Below are 21,401 nucleotides of genomic sequence, written 5' to 3' on the forward strand. Positions count from 1 at the left end.
AATAAAATAATAATAAGCACTTATCGGAGATATTTTGTCGTAAATCTGAGATAAACAAATACAACAGCCACACGCACACACGCTTTGTAGCTCACTTCCGCTCTTTGAGCAGCAAAAGAGAAACAGGACTCAATCGTGTTGTAATTTTTTTTGTTTTTAAAGGAATACGCATTTTGTTATAGAAATTGGTCTACTGATATGCTCTTACATTCAGAAATTCGCAGGGTGTCCCTGCGAATTTCTGCTATAAATAGAATAAGAATTATGTGCTATAATTAATTTTAAAAACAAGTCATGGAACGCTGGTGGTCACCGATACACCGAATTTTAACATTGGATATGATCGACACGGCGCCTAAATCAAATCTAAAGCAAAAGATTCGATAATTTTATTTAAAAATTTAATTATATAAGAAAAACATGTAATATACTAAAGTATAGATTTTTCATATTTGCTTTGTGCATACATGAGCTATATAATGAAATGTGAGGTTTATAAAGGTAAAGAGTATCAAAGCTATTTTGGATCAAGTACGTAGGTATTTTTTGGATTGATGAAGAATTGAGTTAATGACCAATAAAAAGGTAGGTTGTTACGAGTCAGTAGGGTAGTTCAATGACACGCGCATTTTTCTTACTAAACACATGTTTCAGCAAGATGTATTGACACATGTTCCTGTTCACTCTCTTTCCTTCCAATGGGTGTGAGTGAGATAACGGTTTGTATATGGGACAAAAAATAAATAAATTTTGATTTTATATATAGTATATTTTTTTTATTGTTAGTTCGTGACTTGGCCATAATAATGGGACACCCTTTAAAATGGCGTGTAACTCTTTATGCCTGCATTACACTCTCTGGAAGTTGGCCAAGGACGGAGAATATAGTGGGTTACTTCGGTCGAGTTCGGTTCTGCCTGCTCTAAAATCTCTCGGAAGTTGTCCTGAGGTAAAGTGGGGGTAATTCAGTTGACTTGGCCAGCTTCGAGCGCTTCCGAACATTGTCGGCAAACGGACCGAAGTCGGAGCTGCTTTTTCGAGCGCGAGCCGTGAGATACTTCTCCTTTCACTTTCTCGCATGTTAAGTGACGACATAAAGAGAGAGATAATGATATGGTTTTTCGCAAACTGAGATAGAACGAGTAACTTGGTTCAATTTCAGTAGGCGTCCTATGGTAAACACGCATGTCGAGCGCTACATCGTGGTCACATGGTCAAGTTATAATACCACATGCTTATCGGGGACTTCAACAGACTTACTAACATCTTTGAATATTTTAGGGCACCAAAAGAGATTAATTATATGCTTGATAGTATATTATTCTAACAGATATCGTTATTTTTTTTTTCATATAAAATTAAATAATTAGTGGTACTTGATTATGTTAAAAAAAATTATTTCAAATATCCTTATGTATTTTCCTAGATCGGTTTATATAAACGTCACACCACAACGAATTATTATTTAGAATCGATGGCGACAATTTCTAGGATAGTCACAGATGCGGTGTTCGTATTCTGAAGTATCATTTTTATGCCTTATGGCATTTTGCAAAAGCCGACAAAGATTTTGCATAAATTGAATATTTACGACCAAAAATTTTTTACTGATATTGTACTGGTGAGTGCCCACACAAACTTAATAAAATGACAATTTAAAAATTGAGATTATTTGATACATTTTTCGATCGCGCGCTAATATGCCAGCTGTACGTGACAGAAACTGCCGTCCGGACGTCATTCACGAATATGAAATTAAAAAACTATAAAAGTCATACAGAAAACTCTTGCTTTGTTAGTGGTTTTACATTACCAGTAAGGTTTTCTCCATTCATCCGAGGAAATGTATAAAAGACTTGACACTTACTCACATTAGCACTCCGAGAGTATCACATGCTCAAATCAACTCGGAGAGAGCAATCGATTAAACCAACGACACTAGCAGACATCAAAGCAACTTCTTCCACATTACACTATTTATCTATTGCAGATTTCTATTGTTAACGACTTTAGGTAAAAATACAATTAAAGAAAAGCATTTGTTATGATAGTTTATTCTAATAATATAAAATATATAACAAACCCTTACCAACCACATTAAAAATGTTGTAACAACCTTCAAAAACTAAAAAAGGAATAACAAAAATAATTCTTATATTTTTTTTATAAAAATACTGACAGGCTCATAATATAAGTACTAATCGTTATGCAACAATTTATCGAATTGATAGTTGTCATAGATGTCTCTGAACATATCTTTGCAATCCATTTGAACTTTCAGCTTAGAAAATAGCAAAAATACACCTGATAGTTTCCGATGCAGCGAATAAATTTCCTCAGGAGGCGGACACAGCCTGTGAGCCAAAATAGTCGGCACTAACTTGTGTAATTTTTTAGTCGTACTCTGTACGCTAAAGTCAAACTTTGCACCTCCCTTCGGATTGAACACCTCCGCCATAATCATCACAGTTTCTACGTGAGCCTGTTCCATAAGCTTAGACTCGTAACCGGTTAAAAATTTTAATTCTCTGGACATGCTCAAGACTTTATCGGAATCTGATTCGGAAGCGGCTTTGATGATCTGTATGTACTTATCCATAAACTCTTTAGAGTATTCTCTAGTCGCGCCGAAATCTAATAATACTAAAGTGTCGTCGTTTATGTTATAGAAAAAGTTGGACCAATTCGGATCGGTTTGCATACATCTAAAGACGAACATCTCCAATAGACATAGTTTCATTACTTTATGAGCTATTCTTTCTCTAACTTCAATGTCCAACTCTAAACATTTATCAAGCGGCAATCCTTCGATCAATTCTGTCGTTAGCACTTGACGAGAGCATAATTCATCAGCGACGGACGGTATATAATAACCGGGATATGGTTCGAGTAACTTTTTAAACTTTCGCGTGCATTCTGCTTCCCTCACGTAATTCACTTCCCAAGCCAATTCCTTCTTAGCTACTTCGACTATGTTATCTATGAATAGTCCTTCGGGAAATACGTTCCAAACGTTCAATACGGACACTAAATTATCTATATCGCTGTTTATACCTTGAGCTACTCCAGGATATTGTATTTTTACAGCTACTTCTGAGCCGTCTTGAAGTGTAGCCAGATGTACCTGACCTATCGAAGCTGCGGCAAATGGTTTATCTTCGAACGAACCGAACTTTCCTCTCCAATTAGTGCCTAATTCTGAAGCCAACATTTGTTCCACTTGCCGTTTTGGCATGAAATCTGCCGATTGGCGTACTCGTTCGAATATCTTTTGCAATTCCGGCGATATGACAGCTTCATCTTGAAGACTCAGCAACTGTCCCAACTTCAAAGCTGCACCTCTGACTTTGCAAAGAGTATCTACGATTCTTTCGGCATTAGCTGGAGATAGAAACAATCCACTGTTAGATTCGGGTTCATTACTGGATCTTCCGAAGCTTTTAATAGTAGATTTCGCGAATTCTGTAGCAGTGCCTACTCCTAATCCGGCGGCTAAAGACCCGAAGGCGAACAATCTACCGATACGAGACGCAGGAACGGCTCTTTGCCTCGACGTTTCGCTCAAGGTCTGTTTCACTTTAGGTCTCGCTTTAGAAGTTGTAGCTCTAATAGGTTTAATTTGTTCAGTTATATTTAGCGTTTTTAGATCAATAGTTTTGAGATGATCGACGATAACAGTTTCTTTATGATCTTCTTCAACTACGTTCGCCTTCAACGTACTTTCCCTACCTAAATCTGCTGCTGTTGTATGATAATGATTCGCAGTTTGATTCGATATACTTTCTTTAACTGCAAACGTATCCGTATTACTAATATTCCTCTTTAATTTCTCACTCTCCCTTCTAGAATTCTCATTCATGAACTTGTCAAAGTTGGATATATCAAATATGCTATCGAATTTAGTATTAAGTTCTTCTATATCAGTTTTTGGTAAAGGATTTGCTGTACTTTGAGCCGACCTTTGGACAGGCGCTATATACGTTTGCAAACCAGCTACTATGACGTTCAAGCGCTCGACGAATTCCGTTAAAACGTATTTTACATTAGGATTCTTCTGCATCGTTGAACCTTGCACTCCGCTGATAAGATCTTGCGGGATGTTTTTCCAAGTCGAATTCTTGCAAGCATATCTGAGTTGATTAGAGTTGCTCTTAACGGCCGCTTCCATGATTTTACTCATTCCTTTCAGGACAATGATTATATCGTTTATTTGCGACATTATGCTTCTGAAAAAAATACGAAATTTTCAAATAGAGCGAAAATGATTATATACAAGATAATACTTGAACTATTTCAAGTTTTAACATATTCTGCAGTACATTTCTTACTCTATTCAAGAATAAAATATCATATAGTACTAACCAGGGCTTTTTTTCATGTAATGCGATGGAACGGTGTTCCAGCAACTTTTTTTAGTATTTTAATTTTTTTAAAAGCATTAACCACTTCATCCTCGGGATTATTTTTAAAAAATGGTCAAAAATAATCACCTTTTTTTATTGCGATTTATTATGCGATGTGTTATGAGAATGATGAAAAAATCAGTTTAAAATTATTTATTCATAATTATTATTATTATTACACTTTAAATTTTTTTTTTTAAATTAATAAAAATTAAAAGTTGCCTCTTTTTCTGTTTCTTTTCATTCAAACTCTAAACACAAAATGGAAATACATATGTATGTATACGTAATGTTTGTTGTAAAATAAAAAAAATACCGTATAATACAGTATGGTGATTTTTGAAACAAGATATGCATAAAGCAACAATGCATTCTGGACAATGGTATTGTGTGTCTCTTCTAATTTTTTTCCCATTCGCGTCAAACTAAATTTTGATTCTGATTTTTATGGATTTTACACGAATATATTTTACCATCTGGATATAATATGCAGTTCTGAATAAATAGATCCTCTGGGAAAATATTTGAAACTTACAGTTTCTCTTTTGTTACCTAATTTATGATGACATCCAGAAATAAAGCAAATATATTCGAATTGCCTTTGATAATTTCCGAAGTCCATGGAAGTGGGTGAAATGAAAGCAATCTGAACAGAAACGTGTAAAATAAATACTAGCATCATAAAGTGTCAGTTTTTATTTGATTTATGAGGGATAAATGTCTTCAACATAAATGCACATATAAGAGAATGCATAGATAGACACGTGTAAAAAAAATACTAGCATCGTAAAGCAGGGGTAGCCAACTCAAATGATCTTGCAACCACTTTGGAAATGCATCATAACATCGCGAAGCAGATATAAAATTATATATCCCCATATTAGATTTTGATACACTATAGACATTTTTTGGAGTGAAAAATTAAAATGTAATGAATTATTATTATTGTATTTACTATTATTCTTACATGTAGACATAGAAAATGTAAAAAATATATAACACTAAAAATTAAATATAAAAAAAATTTAAATAAAAATGTTCAAGGCGAGCCGCAGGTTGGCGACCCCTGTCGTAAAGTGTCATTTTTTTATTTAATTTATGAGGATCAAATTTCTTCGATTCAAACGCACATATGAGAGAATGCGTAGTAACGCAAGATATTACGCAGAGCGGTTTTTTTAATCTAGAGTTCACACGCGCCCGTGCGTGCATGCGTCTAACGCCAAAAACATTTTGAACGCGCCCGTGCGTATAAAAGGGTAAAGTGGTTAAGTACTTATACCAGCGGTTCTTAAGCTTATGTAGTCTGTGGATTATTGAATAACATTTTTTTGCAATTACTCTAAGAGATATGTGCATTTAAATAAATACTTTGTTCTGTAAAACGAATTGTTTGTGATTCGGAAAAGTTTTTATGAACCGGATGAAATATGGATGGATTCAAAATTGGCGTTCTTGTGTGGTGACAAATGACAGGTGAAATCATCCACAATCTAATTGCTCACTTGTGGTCAATAACTTATAACAACAATGTATTTGCGGTTTGTGGTTGAATGCGTAGCGATTGTCAATGTGCGGAAAATATTATTTCTTTATTTTGATTGGCTTTTGCTGAAAAACGAATGGTTGAACATACATAATGATCTGCAAGAATTGAATGAAATTGAAACATGTCGTATTTTTCATTCAACAAACATATTGTGAATCATTTAAGTGAAAAATGTATTTAACTCTTTGAGTAGTAAGTTAATTTTATGCATTTTTCCATAATTATTTCTGTTGTTATTTATTTATTATTATTTTATATTTCATTTATAGTTTTATTGATTTGATTTATTTTACCACTTTTTACACTTTTTTGTTATTTAATTTCATATAATTAATTTTCCATATTTTTTATATATTATTCGGCCTTTGTGCTCTCAATATATTTTATAAAATATTTTTTGTTGTTCGTTAAATTTATTGTTGTTCAATCGAAAAATATAATTTCAATGATAATTGATGAATCAACCACCACAAGCAACAACAAAAACACCCTCGTTGTATAGTATTGGAATGAATTCACCGACTTGTTCCAACTTGAAAACGTAACGACAAAAAGGATATTTGAATCCTTACTTAAAGTCTTGATTTATATGGGACGAGTGAAATAATCGGTGATAGAAAAATTTCCTTCCATCGTAGTTTGGCATTGTGCTAATCACAGATTAGTGATGTTGTAAAGATAATTGCAGGAATCAATAGATTCTAATCATTTATTGACAAACTTTGAAACACTATTTTTATGTACCCGACGGGTGGCATCTATGGAATAATTTTGAATTTCTTGTACGTATTTCGTGTACTTCTAAGTTTGGACCTACAAAAAATAAAAGAGAATTAAGAATCCTATAAATGTATGATCTGCGTTCTCGCGGAGTTCCACTTCACAGAGAAATGATTCGTTTAATATAAGCTCTGAAGTGAATGAGTAATCTAATTATTACCCCAATAAGACCAAAACAGTAAGACACTTTTGTGATTTGGAAATCACTATAAAATTGTACTTAAATATGTTTTACAATTTGATTAACACTAACTTTAGATTTGACACGTCTAAAATTAAAGTGACCAGATTTTAAAAATAAAGCAAATTTTCGTTCGAGAAGGGCACAGAATCATTTTGTTCATTTAGAGATGCTGCGGGAGCTAAAAAATGTAAAATAAACTAAGAAAATGATAAATTTTAGTTTTGACATGTAAAGAAAAAATAAATATGTAAAGTAAAGAAAAAATGATGATAAACTTTGTTTATTTTTTTATGCGTTGCATAGGAAATGCTGCTTTAAATTTCATTTAGATGACATTTAATTTTATTTAGTAAAATACTTGACGAGTGAGTTCTGACACCCTTATTTAAAAAAAGCCCTGGTACTATTTCGTCACATACATAAAAACTGTGTACTTACGTGTGATAGTATAGCCAACTGTTATTTCAATTGAATAAAAAGATGACGCTTTGATTTTTGGCTAAAAAAACTCATTATATAACACGTAGACAATTTAAGAACATACAAAATAACTGGTTTGGTTCGAGGTTATAAGGAGTTTTAATTTTTTACCTTTGGCCGTAACACATGAAAATTCAACTACGTTTGCCGTTTATTTTAATTTTATGTTACGACGTCTTACTGATATTAAAGCGATTCGATATATGGCTTTTCTTTTTTCAATTTTCCACATACGTAGAAGATGCAGGTGTACTCAACAAAAATAAAATAAAAACGTCTAGAATGTACAATATTTAATATATGATAGTATGAAAGGGCAGATTGAGTAAGGTGACCAGATGCTTAAAATATCCAACTAATATACTAAAAAAATCACCTCAGACAATTTTGTTCGTTTACGAAGATTCCACGACAAATGGCACACAGTTGGCCCAGGCGACATAACGTACACAGATAAAATGTCTAAAAAGATTTTTTTATCAAAAAAACTTTACATATGGTTCTTTGCAGATTAATACATATAGATAAGTCAAATTAATTAAAGGCAATTGACGTGCTAATATACAAGTGTTAATATTAATTTTTAATACAAAAAACATATACGTTGCCAAAATATATTGAAAACATTATAGTACTTTCCTATTTGACCTTAAGCTTGCGCAAATTTTTTATTTTTTATTCTTCTTCTGGATGCATTAAGTGTAAAAAATAGACATTTTAATTAACCCTTATAGTGGGCACATAAAATATGAAAGCGGAAGCAAAAATGTGTATTTATTAACACGACCAGACCGAGGGAGCATTAGCCCCGAAGAGGGCGGCAATTTCTCTGAAGGGGGCGCCATTCGATTATATTTAAAAAGCACAAGAAGCGCCGTCCATCTGGCAATAACAGATCATGAAAATTTCCTTCATTCGGGGATGCTGCGAGAGCTAATAAAAGGTCACTTGGTAAATTTTTATTTGTTTAAAAATGTCTGAGGTGACATATTTTAAGCCCTCGCAGGATTCCTAAATGTAAAAAAAATCTCAGATTTCTTAGAGCATAGGGCACTGAATATTCTTCATATTCGAAACATAATTAAACAAATAGATAAATAGTTGTAGAAAACGTATTTAGAACCACTAGAACATGCTGTTTACCTTTACATGTGGTCTGTGGTCTATAGTCATTTGAAATATTTTTAATATTTAATTTTTTTTGAAGGATCTACCAAATTCTACAGAGTAATCCAATTAGAGTTTTCTATGGGCAGCATTGTAAATCAGACTGTCAATAATGATTGAAATGAAATGGGTCGCTTAATTAACCACCGCTCAATGCGTTAAAATACTTATACAATTATCATACAGAAATACCAGTTCTGTACGAACTGCAGTAGATTATGATCAATTTCATCGTCCTATCGAGCGAATAATTCGCAACGTAGTGAAAAAGATTGAAGATACTGGAAGCGTTGAAGATGGGCCTGTGCATAATCGTGGCGCCCGTACAGCCGAAAATATTACTGTATTTGAGAATGTAGCTGAATACACAGAATTGTCGATTCGTCAGCGTTTGCAGCTTTTGGCTTCCTTTTGCATCTGGACTTGAACCCACGCCCGTATAAAATTCAGTTACAACTCAATAACTGAAGCCCAGAGACCATTAACAGCGAAAAATTTACGTAGATTATGTGTATGCTGTTTTTCAAAGAAAATCTTTCTGTCTGGATGCGTTAATATGCAAAATTTACACGTATGGGGCGAGGAAATCGCCCCATACATCTACGAGAGATCGTTACATGCCCAAAAATAACTATTTGATGCGCATTGTGTTGTGTAAGTTGATGTGTGTTTTGAACGATATTAACTATGATAAACTATATTCGGCGACGGCGATAGCACCATTTTATTGCTTTTGACGTGGATTTTTACCTTCTGAGAAGGGATAATTGTTTTTTGAGCTCTCCTATTGATCAAAATTCAGTTTAGATATCTCTTAAAATTTAAATCTTTTGATGCGGGAATTCAAGTAGACATGTGCGATAATTACAACAATAACAACGTATTGTTACTAGTCACGTCTCTCGAAGCTTATGAAAAGAGGGTTTAAGGAGTAATTGCTGGCTTTCATAACAACATTCTTGGGTGTTCTAAAATTCTGATTTCACTTGTTTTGTTTAGCCAAACATTTGTTGTAGCTGTATTACTATTATTGAACCCGCACGAATTTTTTTTTTGTATAAGCATACAATTCTTTTTTTCAAGAAAAAAATATGTTACTTTATTACGTTTTATACACTTTCAATTATAAGGATAAGGCACTGCAAGAAACGGGTATTTTGTACTGAGTTTTGCATTCTTTGATAAGTTTAACATTTTTGACAATCAAATTTTATATCAAATATATTTTATTGCTTTTTTTATAAATATTTTACATATAAAGTATAGTTAAAATATATTTGTATAATGTTTTTTACTTTTATCTTAATTTAAAAATGAAAGCTCTAATCTCAAACATATTTTGAAATAATGATGCAGTAGTAATAATTAAAACACATATTACAATACAAATTTATTTTTATTATGTCAATATTCTTCTAGGTAGAACATTAATTTGCATTTTTAAATTATTTCAGCACAATTCTTTGACATTACTACTTATTGTGTACATTAATAATAGTTAATAATACAAATAAAAACACATGGAAAATTCGTGGATCAAAACGACTTAGTCTTCACTTTTTCATATAACACATTACTCAATGCATTTTTTTCCATCTGAATAAATTTAACTCTCTCTTGCGTTATTGCTAGACTTTGCACAGAAACATAGTGTAAGAAAAAAAATATATAAAAAAATAAAAGTTCCATTCTTGAAAATCAATTCACGTAATATATAAAATTTAAACACGCAGATATAAAAGAACTTTATATACAAAGATTATAAGAAAACCAATAAAATACGAAATGTAGGTGCTTCAAGTATCTTTATATACACGTTTTAAAAGGATGCTCATATTTGTACTTGGTTAGCGGTTCAAAGTGGATTTACAGCTACAAAAAACTTTACATTTGTAAATAATTTACTAAAAAATATACAAACATTTTTTTATACGTGGAAGCATTGAACGTAAACAAAATATTTAACGTAGTTTTTAACTATCTCTTTAAATAAAATAATGTTCTAATAATAAAAAATAATATAAAAATGCAATTTATATCAAACACACAAAGCTATTTTCTATAACATCTTTGTAAGTAATAAATTTAGACACATAACATTGTTTAAATTTTCATTTATATTTGTATATATATATTTATATACACAACACATTTGGTTTGCTATATGTATCTAAATAAAATTAGTTGATATGCACCAATTACGGTCCAGTAAAAAAATATAATAAAACAATACATTCCCATATTTAATAAGAATTTAAATTCACAACGGTTCTATTGAATTATAATAGAGTTATTGATTAATTTTGGATTCTGGCCCGATGCGGGTCAAAGCCGAGAATTAGGCGAAACAGCCATCGACGATAGAAACACAAAAGACGAAAGTAAGTTAACGAAGATGGCACGAAAGAATACAAAAATAAATTTTCAGATTCATATATCACTTACATAATAATAAATTTGAAAGTCTAAAAAGGCCATATTCAATATATTAACGACATGTTGCTTGTAAAAATAATAGTATATAAAACGTAATGATTTCTCTCCAACTTTTGGATAATAATATGTGAAGTATATTAAAGGTGAAAAATAAAATTTATATATATGTATATACAGGATGTCCCAAGAACTTGTGGGGATTTGTTTTTAAATAAAAAAGTTAAGTGCGATACAATTTTCGATTGTTGGTATAACGTATAATTTGAAAACTGGTCGTCAGGTGGCAGAACGAAGGCATGCAACACGAAGGCACTACAGTAGCTTAATGTGGCCGCCTCACTTGCAACGCGCACCAAAGTGGAGCAGCGTTCTATGACGACGAATGAAAGTTCAGTATGGTGATGCATGTCTGTCACTCCGGTAATTGTGCAAATGGACTAGAAAGTACAAAACGACTTTCTGTAGCTTACTCTTCTCGACCAGGTCAGGCACACTCAATATTGACATCAAAATCAATTGCAGCATAACATTGAACGAAATAGCCTCACTTCTGGAGATCAGTCAGATACCAGAAGAGCGAGCTAGGAATGAAAGAGATTCCACACGCAAAAATTATTTAAGGTTTCCATTTGACTCATTTTCATATATTTTGTGAACCAACGATATTCACAAGGTTTGAGATGTGTCAATATGACCTTTTTTACTTTAAAAATAATGCCTGACTTACTCTGAATAAAATTTAATATCCATGTTTTTACTATATTGATAACATTTGATGTTTCTTAAAATTTGATGTATATAAAAAACATAATAAAACGGTAATAAAAACTCATTACCTCTCGCTTGTAAATAGATTATTTAAAGTAGAGAAAATGTACATCAATACAATATATTTACAGCCCCTAGGACCTTCGAAAGTTATTTACAATAAAATAAAAAGATACTTCTATAAACAGTGAAATAAAACGCTTTTTGGTAATCCTCTGATTAAATAAGAAAGGTATGATATTTCTCATCTTCCTACAAACTTTCAGGACCTCCTGCACATACCTTATTTACAATTACATAAATTACAAAAATACAAAAACGAAACGAACCAATCTATAAAAAAAGAAATGTTTTCCCGACCGTCCTAACATCGGCGGCGGTAGGCGTGTGTGAATGTCACGACAACATGCTTACGGTGGTTACCAAAACGATCCGGCGGATCACACTGTGCAAAAACTGACTTAACTAAAAACTGAAACACGTCGACGTCGATAATGTTTTTAACACAATAAAAATACCGATACGTTAAGAAGGTGTTACGTCTTGAGCTGTTTGTATCTATCCAAGTGACTGTTTAGATGCTGCGCCAACGCATTGGCGTCGTCAAACGACGTCTTGCAAACGACGCATTTGTACACAGTCTTTGAATGATTCAGTAAGTGTCTGAAAAGGGAAAGAGTCAGGATTATAAGTATTTATATAAGCAAAAATATTTTAATTAACCAATTACCTAGAAAGTGAATGAAAATAAGTGAACGCCTTTCTACACAAATGGCATGTGTGCGGAGCGGGAGAAGCGTGCATCGCTCGGTGTCTGCGAAGTTGTTCCCAGCTTCCGATCATTTTACCACAATCGCTACATTTGCCTGTAAATATATCATCTTATGTGAATGTCTCTATAAATATGCATTATTTTAAGTATTCTTACACATTTAACCTTTCCCTTACTATGCCAAATAAATCTAATTATTGTATTTATATACACATGCAAAAATGAGTGATTTACCATCAATTTAATTGCTGAAAATAAAAAAAATCATTGGCTAAACAGCATAAATGATCAAATAGACAGCTTCAAATGGAGGTCCGAGAGCTGCTGGCCTACACCGGCACTAGCCTCGGTCAGTATGTTTCATATACGTGACACTTATCATCGAGGTTATTTGCCAGGGGTTACTGATCATAATATTTTTTACATGAATTAATAAAATAGTATGAATATACAAAAAATATGTTGAATAACTTATTATTTGTGGGTCTTCTTATACTCGCGCAGTAAATACCAGGACCAAATGATAATTACAAGAACGTATCTTGACAATTGTAAAATATAAACAAAGGGTAAACCGTAAAAACAATCTTTTGGACATAGAGGAACACATAAACAATGTGTCGAAGCATGTCATTATTATCCTTGAAATACAGAGATTATTTAACAAATAGGAAAAACCCAATATAAATTACATATTCATGTCTATAAATATTTTTATTTTATCGCAATCTAAACATGGAATTGTTTTTTTCCTTTTCTGTGGATTGTACAGTTTTATGACAAATTAATGTACTCCTTTTTTTGTATTGTAAGGGCAAAATCTGTAATTCCTCGATGGCGCTCGGAACACTGGTAAAAATGTTGATACGCCCTCATGCAATTACTTGGAATATCTGTTGTAACTGTAGTTACGGATATTTGTTGATAATATGATAGAGCTGTGTCAAAGGCATCTTGCTGTTCTTTATGAAATTTTACTGTACTTTAAACTTAGTTCTCTAATGAAACATTTTCTTTTATGTACTTTTGTTGTTTTTTTCTTCATTCTTCACATTTCTCTCTTGCCATATCTGTACTTATAAATTCCGCTAATTGTGTTTACTAGTGCATTACCATTTATTAGGCTAGATTTTTCAGTAACAATATTACATTGCCGATGTCTTGAGCTTCTCATTCCGTTCCGAGTCTGTATCGTTAAATATTCAACAAAATCTTCTGTGTCCCTAATTTTATCATTTATTTCAAACTCGACATCACTATCATATTTATCTTCATCCATAATTTTTTTCTAAGATAAGAAGAGATTTTGAAAATATACGCAAAACTTAAAAATCAAAGCAAAATAAAGTCAGATGTACCCAATAATTATTGCCGAGAAATAATTTACTTTAGTACCTTTGCTCCCTCAACATCGAAGTACACAACACGACTGAGTACTCTCTTTCTTGCAGCTCAAAGAGCAGGAGTGAGATGTAAAGCACGCGTGCGTGCAGCTGTTGTATCCGTTCATCAAAATGTATCTCTGAATACATTTGATCGTATTGGTGAATTTATCCCTGATTTTCGACAAAATATTTCCGCTGCGCCGATGAGTGGTTATTGTTTCATTTATTATGAAGAATATAGAAAAATCCAGTATTTATTATATTTATATAGAAATTTAAATTATTAGAAGCAATGTGTACTAGGTACACATCATAGAGAAGGAAAGATTAATTATGTAGAATATAGAAAAAATAAATATTGTGGCAAAAGTTTGGTATTAATTCGCCAATACGGTCAAAACAGATATTTTGCTTTAAACGAAAGTGAGGTTTGCATACATTATCTCCCTTCGCACTGTTTCCTGTGCGAAGGGAGATAAGACTGCTTTTCGAAACCACATAAAAATTGCTTTCCAACAGAGAGGTTTTGATATCAATAAACTCCTCTCCGACAGAAGCCAGGGATTTGAGTCACAACCTGGCCATTGGATTTTATATTGTCCCTGAGAAAGAATCGTGCACAAGACCTGAGGAGCCCGCGCTCCAGAAGGATCTTCTAGAGAGCGGTGACGAATAAAGATGAATATAAAGGCGATGCCAAATTCGAAATGAACGAATATATAACAGAAGCATATTTGCATAGAAGGCACTTCAAGAAATATCCTCAGGACGTTGAGTTAAAAAATATTATAAATTTATACCCAGGCTTAATAAATGGTAGTAGAACAGCAACTACTATTAGAGAAATGTTCTCTTTATTTATAACCAAAGAAATATGCAAATAAACAAGGATTATCAAGAGAATATTTGTCGTTGAAGAATTATACGCATTCAACGGAGTAATGCATTTCTTCAACAAAATCAACCACGCAAATCAAGTCTGAATGAAACCCTTTTTATCAGCAATATCCTTAGATAGGTTCGTTGACATATACAATAATATCTGATTTGATAACAGATAAACAAGACAAGAAAGATAATTTATAGATGACTAAGTCAAATTGGCAATTTCGCATATCTATGAAAGCTAAATACGGTCTACAGTATAACCACAATGACTCTTATTCAGCAAACAATAATTGTTTTGTTTCAATAATGTTTATCTTTTATAAAAATATTTGGTTTTATTTCAATTTTCAATCATCGATTTTTTTACATGTACACTGAGTATACAGCACAGTAGCACTAATATTATTTTGGTAATTAAGGTTAACAAAACTGTTGTTTTCATAACGTAATTTCAATTTATTTACCGGCTTTCTCGTCGGCTGTGTGCGACATCATGTGGCGTCTTTGTTGTTCCTCGTCTTCGAAACCGCGGCCGCAAACCTCACATCTCTCGGTTACGGTTCCGCGATGCTTTTCTAACCTAAGAGTAAATATCCAATATATAATAGTTCTATATGCGATGAATTTGAACGATTGAAGAATGTTGATATAAATACTTGTGTTGCTCCATTCTTTCTCGTCTGCTGAAGGTAGCTTCGCAAGCGTCACACTCGTAACGACGATATCCGCGACCACCGCCGCCGCTGCTGGCAGTGCCCGGTTTTTGGACATGAGTGCGTTTATGGATCCTGAATAGATAAACAATATACAATAAGATTTTTGCCACAAAGATTTGAATATAAATCCTATACCTTAGCGTAACCGTAGAACTAAACCACTTCCGACAAGTGTGACATTGGAAACTCTTATCGGGGCTCTCAGAGGAGGCGGAACTAGGAGAGCGCGGTGGAGTTCCAGGCGGGGCTCCCGAAGATCCGTTTCTACTCCCTTCTCCGTCCTCGTTTTCACTCTCCGAATTCGAATAATGAGACCAACCGCCCAGGGGTGAAGGACTATAAACACATTCAATCGATGATCATAAAGCCGTAATTAAAATCCATTAGCTCTCGAGCGCGGCAATCACCTCCTATGATGATCGTATCCGTTGTTCTGCGGAGATAGCCTAGGATTGGAGCGATCGGATTTGTCGGTGAGACGCGATCCGATCGACGAATCAGATTTACGCGATTCACTATCCGAACTCGAGGAACTGGAACTGCTGCCATCGGAGGAAGAGTCGTCTAATCGCCGCGGTATCTCTTCGTCGTCCGAGTTTAAAGGCGATTGATTCGGTGGTGTAGATGGAATTATGACCGGCGGCGGTAGGTCGTCCATAATTACTACGTCGTCTTCGTCGGATGAAATCACTTTTTCTACATTTTCAATGGCGGCGGGAGGGTCATCTAAAATTTTAAATAAAAATATAAGTTTTTAAACATTGATCCACCCGGCATTGATTTATTAAATATTGTACTTGAATTTTTCTTCCTTTGATTTTTATTCCTGTCACCGCCGTCTTTCTTTCTTCTCCTGTTTTTACTCTTTTTATCTCGTTCCGCTGAGTCATCATCCTAAAATAGTTTTTTTATTAATCAAAATTTCTTGTCAATATCTATTTATAAAAAATGTATATTCACCAATTTGCTACGTTTTAAACTTCTCTGTCTCGATCTCGAACCATTGTTTGCTGAAAAAATTAGCGAAATAAATTATTTATTATCTTTCTTATATAAACGATACATACGAATGATCCTCAATTTACCTCTAGATTTATTAACAGGTCTCTTACGTTCTATTTTTTCTGGAACATATTCTTCTTCGTCTGTAATTTTTATATAAACAATACATCAGTGAAGATCAGCAGTATAATACATAACAACATATGTTAACGTCCTTGATTTCTAATTGATTTTGTGATTCATTAAGACAATAACATTAATTTTCAATGTGACGCAAATCGACTTTTAAGTAATTAATATTTTAAGTTACTGTTATTGAGCATAGATATCATTAGATATGGAAAACTGTATGTTAACTATTTCAGTGCTACGTTGATTCACTCATAACTTTTATATTAAAAAGTCGATTTCACCTAATTGTCTATTGAATTGTCAATAATAGATTATGGCGCAACCTTAATTTAAAATATAATAATAAAAGTAGCTTTTCGCAATCAAAACATAGATGATCTAATTTTGCCTTTTAAATATAAAATATTTACCAAATAATGAAGTACTACTTATTAACCTGATGCGATATAATCTATTAATAAAATTTATTATTATAAAAATATATTTAAAAAATTATAATTAAGAACGGAATTGTGCAGTCCGCAAATCTAAGGTTATGTGTTCAAGATCCAGGAGCGACACTCGGTTTTTATTTATAAAAAAAAATGCGCTATTAATAAAAAAAAACCGGATCAGCTGTAGTGACATCTATTGATTATAAATAATATTACATATAATAATTTATAATTAAATATATAGATGTCACCGATTCCCCGACTTTCAGTCTGGTGGTTAATACTTATTTGTAAGTATGTATTCTTTATATCTGATTAACTTACCCAATTGGTACAGATTTACTTTACTTTGTTGTAACGCATTGGGCTTAGGCCTGTCAGGTTACAACTGAAGATTTTAAAATAAAATAAAAAATGAGTCATTTGGACTACTTTCCATTGATGCGAAATAAATTCTCGGGTGATGTTAGCCAGTTTGATCTCTCTAGATTGAAAGTTCTACTATAAAATAAACCACTAATAAATAGATCTTCAAATGGCAGTATTAGCTGTCAATTAAACGTATCTACACGAAGATCATTGATGAATGATCTTTCTTTGTCTTTGCGCCCCATTTCAAAACTTGAACAAGTCCACTATAGTGAACCAAAACGCAACTTCCAGATAAATCTAATAGCACATAAATAGATTTAATCATTAAGAGGTCATGGACACACTTGTTATTCTTATGTAAACAATACATAATTTTATTTAACTATTTAGTGCAGCTTAGTCTATATCAAAATGAATTTTGGTGCATCAACATGAATGTTTATATTTTCCTATTTGTAAACATTCCGCCTTTTCCGCATCAATTGTAGAAGCAATATATTGCCGCATTGCTTTTTGGAAACAACTTATACTTGATATAGATATCAAGTATAAGCAACGAAAGGGTTAAAATATGTTAAAACATATTGGTGCCCCCGATTCTTGCCAAAGCGCCAAAAGACAACAAGTCGGATTTTGGCAATTAAAGGGTTAAAAAATCATTTACTCGCAGAACAATATAATACTAAACTAGTTAAGACAACAATCGTAGTTAGTAGAGCTGTCAAAAATTAACTAGTCTCTATTAGTGCTTTGATAAATAAAACTTTAGATCTTTCAAATACCAATAATCCTGACAAATTTCAGCATATGTCAGTCAAAAAGTTCATGAATTCTAGGCCAATTGTTGAGGCTAAAATGTGGTGCTATCTTTAAGTAATAAGTGACAGAAACATCAGTGGCGTTTAGAGAATATCTTTTGAACCATTGATCTAAAAAGTTATAGTTTTAGTCTTTATATGGCAGTATGGTGTATAGCGAATGCAAACCCTGATCTAATCACGAAAAATAAAAGCTTAAAATTACTATCCTATTATACCCAAGTTGTTTCAAATTCACCAAAGTAACAAAGGAGTATACTGTTCTAAGCAAGACCGAGAATTCCGAGCGACTCGTTCATTACAACTGACAATATTGGATATGAAAATATGTAAGTCTCACAATGAGATGTCTTTATGAAAGCTTTCCTAAGGAAATAAATGAAATTTGAATTCCGTTTCTTGTGGATTCAGATCTAGCAGATATAGAATTACTAGCTCAGAAAAAGCAGAAAGTTCGGTACTTTCCTGTTATCGGTTTCGTTTTATTTATTTATAAACATCACAATTCTGACCAACGCTCACTCGCTACAACTCGTTGGAGAAATGAATAAATATTATAGGAATAAAAATGAGATAATTGATAGATGTGGCATGATATTGTTGTTTATTATCAGGATATAAAATTAATAATAACAAGAAACAGCTTAGGAACTTGATAGTTTATAAATAGCATTTATTCATATTATATTTTAATTGTGTATTAAACTGTACCATATATGGTACAGTACGTTACTTTTTTTTGATATATCTACTCAAGTTTTATGCCAATAATTTAGCTTTGCGTCAAGTGTGAAGAATAAACAAAAGTATAAAAATATTCAGAGTGAATACTGACACAACTAAAACAGTGGTTTATTGTTCTTTTTCTATGATGTTGTCAGAAAGGTGAAAAAAATATTTGTTAATAATACTTCTGGTCATGAAGCTAATTCAATAAAGCCAGTGGTTTTTGAAATATGGTGTACCCTATTTGATACAGTAGGACAATGTACGATTCAAAATTTGTGGATACCGACACAATTAAAACGGAGAAAGGTAAAAAAAATTGTTTCATAATTATCTATTATATTTTTAAATTAACTTATAAATAATACTTCTGATTCAGTGTACCCTATTTGGTACAGTAGAACAATGTACAACACAAAATTCGTGGAAAACTCACCGGATTCTAAAAATTTGATCGCTAGACTTTGACAGATTTTAAACGATATTTTCAAATTTGCATTGTGCTGATTTTTTTAATATTTGTCCGATTTTATCTATATGTAGATTATCAGCACAATGCAAATTTGAAAATTCTTGATTAAATTTTTTGTAGAATCTGGTGAGTTTTCCACGAATTTTGTATTGCACATTGTCCTACTGTAATACCAAATAGGGTACACTGAATCAGAAGTATTATTTAAAGTTAATTTAAAAATATAATAAATAATTATGAAACAATTTTTTTATCTTTCTTCGTTTTAATTGTCGGTATTTACTCTCCGACAAATTTAAAAGACAAACTTGAGTATATATATATCAGAAAAATGAATCGTATATGGCACAGTAGGTTTAAATGGGTTAATATAGCGTTTGTTAACGAAAGGGCATTATAGCTAAATATCGGTGCCTAGTTGTATCATATGTTGTAGGAATTTTGTGAGCGAGATATCGAATGAATGGCTAAATCGAAACTGATAGTGCAGTCAAAATTATCTCAGATTTCAATTTATAAGTCAATTCAATATGCAACGTAAACAAAGGATTCCAGTTTGATTAGCAATGATTTCACTAGAACTAAAGATATTTTACCGGACGACTTGGAGGTGGGAAACTTTCTACCGGCCCTCGGTCTTCCGCGTCCTCTCCGCGACGTCGCGACGACTTCCACCTCGGACCCCATCTCCAGCAAGAGTCCTCCGCCGGCCGTGGAACCCGCGGTGGAGTTGGCCCCTTCTGTAACCATGCGAACGCAAATTATAGTAGGCGGTAGGAAGTCGCGAGTGCGAGAGCGCACCTTTGCTACCGAACGAGCCGACGTCTGCCATGATCGTCGATAAGATAGAGCAGTGACAGTTGAGGGGTGGCGTGGGCGACCTCGGACCGCGTCGGAGTTCCGAGGCGGCGGCGCAGCACCGTGCGTGCGCAAAACGATAGAGCGAAACGTAAACAAATCGATGTCACTGGTCTCCGTAGCCGCGGCCGGAGCGCCGAGCCGCCGTCCGCGACTGCCGACGCACGGCTCGCGCCCGTACGCCTGACGTACCGAGCAGGGTTGCCAACGCGACGGTGCCGGGAGCCTTCCCAGCTCGTCGTCGTCGTCGTCGTCGCTGACGTTGCCGGTCTGACCGCGTTGCGATTACTAATCACCGCGACTGTTGACTAATCGACGTCGACCCTCCTCTCCTTACCTCCTCTATATTAATGTCGCAGATTTACATGTATTTATTTACATACATAATAACAAATTTATAATAAGTAATTAATTTAATTGTGTATATTCAAGCATACATTGTAGAAATTTTATAAACTGTCGAGAGATCGAAATATTTTTAATCGAACTTAGAACGAAACCATGCTATGCCTTTTTGTCATTGTTTATGCACGTACACAAACGCATTTCCTACTCAGATACGACGACGTCAAGCACGCGCGTCTTCTCAATCGTTCGCAATAAAACACAATATATGTTTTCTTCACAAATAATAATATTAAACAATAAATGACAAAAAACATATCTCTCCTAAAGTATTTGAAATAAAACTTATAACATAAAAAATATTCTAAGCGCCCAGCAATCCGGCCAGTTTATTACTTTATGCATTTGACACAGCTCTGTGACAAACAAAACATGATACACGCGTAATTTCATCCAATATTACGAGTATTATTGGGCGAAGACGGCGTAGAAAGTTCTTCAAGGGCAAAAGTCTTCACGAATAATCCTATCGTTGACTTTTGCGATTTATGCAAATAAACGTTCTTACACTTTCTTTTACTGAATTTACCGATATCATATCGATAGATTTAGTTGATAGCATACTTACATTATACGGATTGCATATATACATCATGCAAAAACTACATAAACTGCAAAAAATCGTTTGTAATTTTTAATATCAAAATAATACAT

The 21,401-nt window shown here is 33.3% G+C and overlaps 2 protein-coding genes across 4 annotated transcripts; both read right to left on the reverse strand.

The window, feature by feature from the left end:
• Positions 1-2,038: 2,038 nt before the first annotated feature.
• On the reverse strand, positions 2,039-7,596 carry Coq8 (ubiquinone biosynthesis protein COQ8, mitochondrial). 2 transcript variants are annotated; one of them, XM_088197820.1, is made up of 3 exons: positions 7,508-7,596; positions 7,355-7,415; positions 2,039-4,226 (listed from the first exon to the last, which is right to left on the reverse strand). In XM_088197820.1, the coding sequence occupies exon 3, from the start codon at positions 4,217-4,219 to the stop codon at positions 2,198-2,200; it is 2,022 nt and encodes a 673-aa protein (XP_088053946.1). In that variant the 5' UTR covers positions 4,220-4,226; positions 7,355-7,415; positions 7,508-7,596; the 3' UTR covers positions 2,039-2,197. The 2 variants fall into 2 exon arrangements, with proteins under 2 accessions (XP_088053946.1, XP_088053952.1); XM_088197826.1 differs by lacking the exon at positions 7,508-7,596 and having other exon boundaries at positions 2,039-4,223; positions 7,355-7,497.
• A 2,344-nt stretch (positions 7,597-9,940) lies between these two features.
• On the reverse strand, positions 9,941-20,527 carry LOC148238340 (uncharacterized). Of its 2 annotated transcripts, none has more exons than XM_088197930.1 (11): positions 20,295-20,527; positions 20,081-20,224; positions 16,614-16,673; positions 16,489-16,538; positions 16,326-16,422; positions 15,936-16,254; positions 15,664-15,864; positions 15,469-15,600; positions 15,277-15,392; positions 12,498-12,633; positions 9,941-12,430 (listed from the first exon to the last, which is right to left on the reverse strand). In XM_088197930.1, the coding sequence occupies exons 1-11, from the start codon at positions 20,314-20,316 to the stop codon at positions 12,304-12,306; spliced, it is 1,404 nt and encodes a 467-aa protein (XP_088054056.1). In that variant the 5' UTR covers positions 20,317-20,527; the 3' UTR covers positions 9,941-12,303. The 2 variants fall into 2 exon arrangements, with proteins under 2 accessions (XP_088054056.1, XP_088054048.1); XM_088197922.1 differs by having other exon boundaries at positions 20,286-20,527.
• Positions 20,528-21,401: the final 874 nt, after the last annotated feature.

This window comes from Plectrocnemia conspersa, unplaced genomic scaffold (genome assembly GCF_051122295.1).
Source record: "Plectrocnemia conspersa isolate PC_06_02 unplaced genomic scaffold, ASM5112229v1 ptg000001l, whole genome shotgun sequence".
NCBI classification, from domain to species: domain Eukaryota; kingdom Metazoa; phylum Arthropoda; class Insecta; order Trichoptera; family Polycentropodidae; genus Plectrocnemia; species Plectrocnemia conspersa.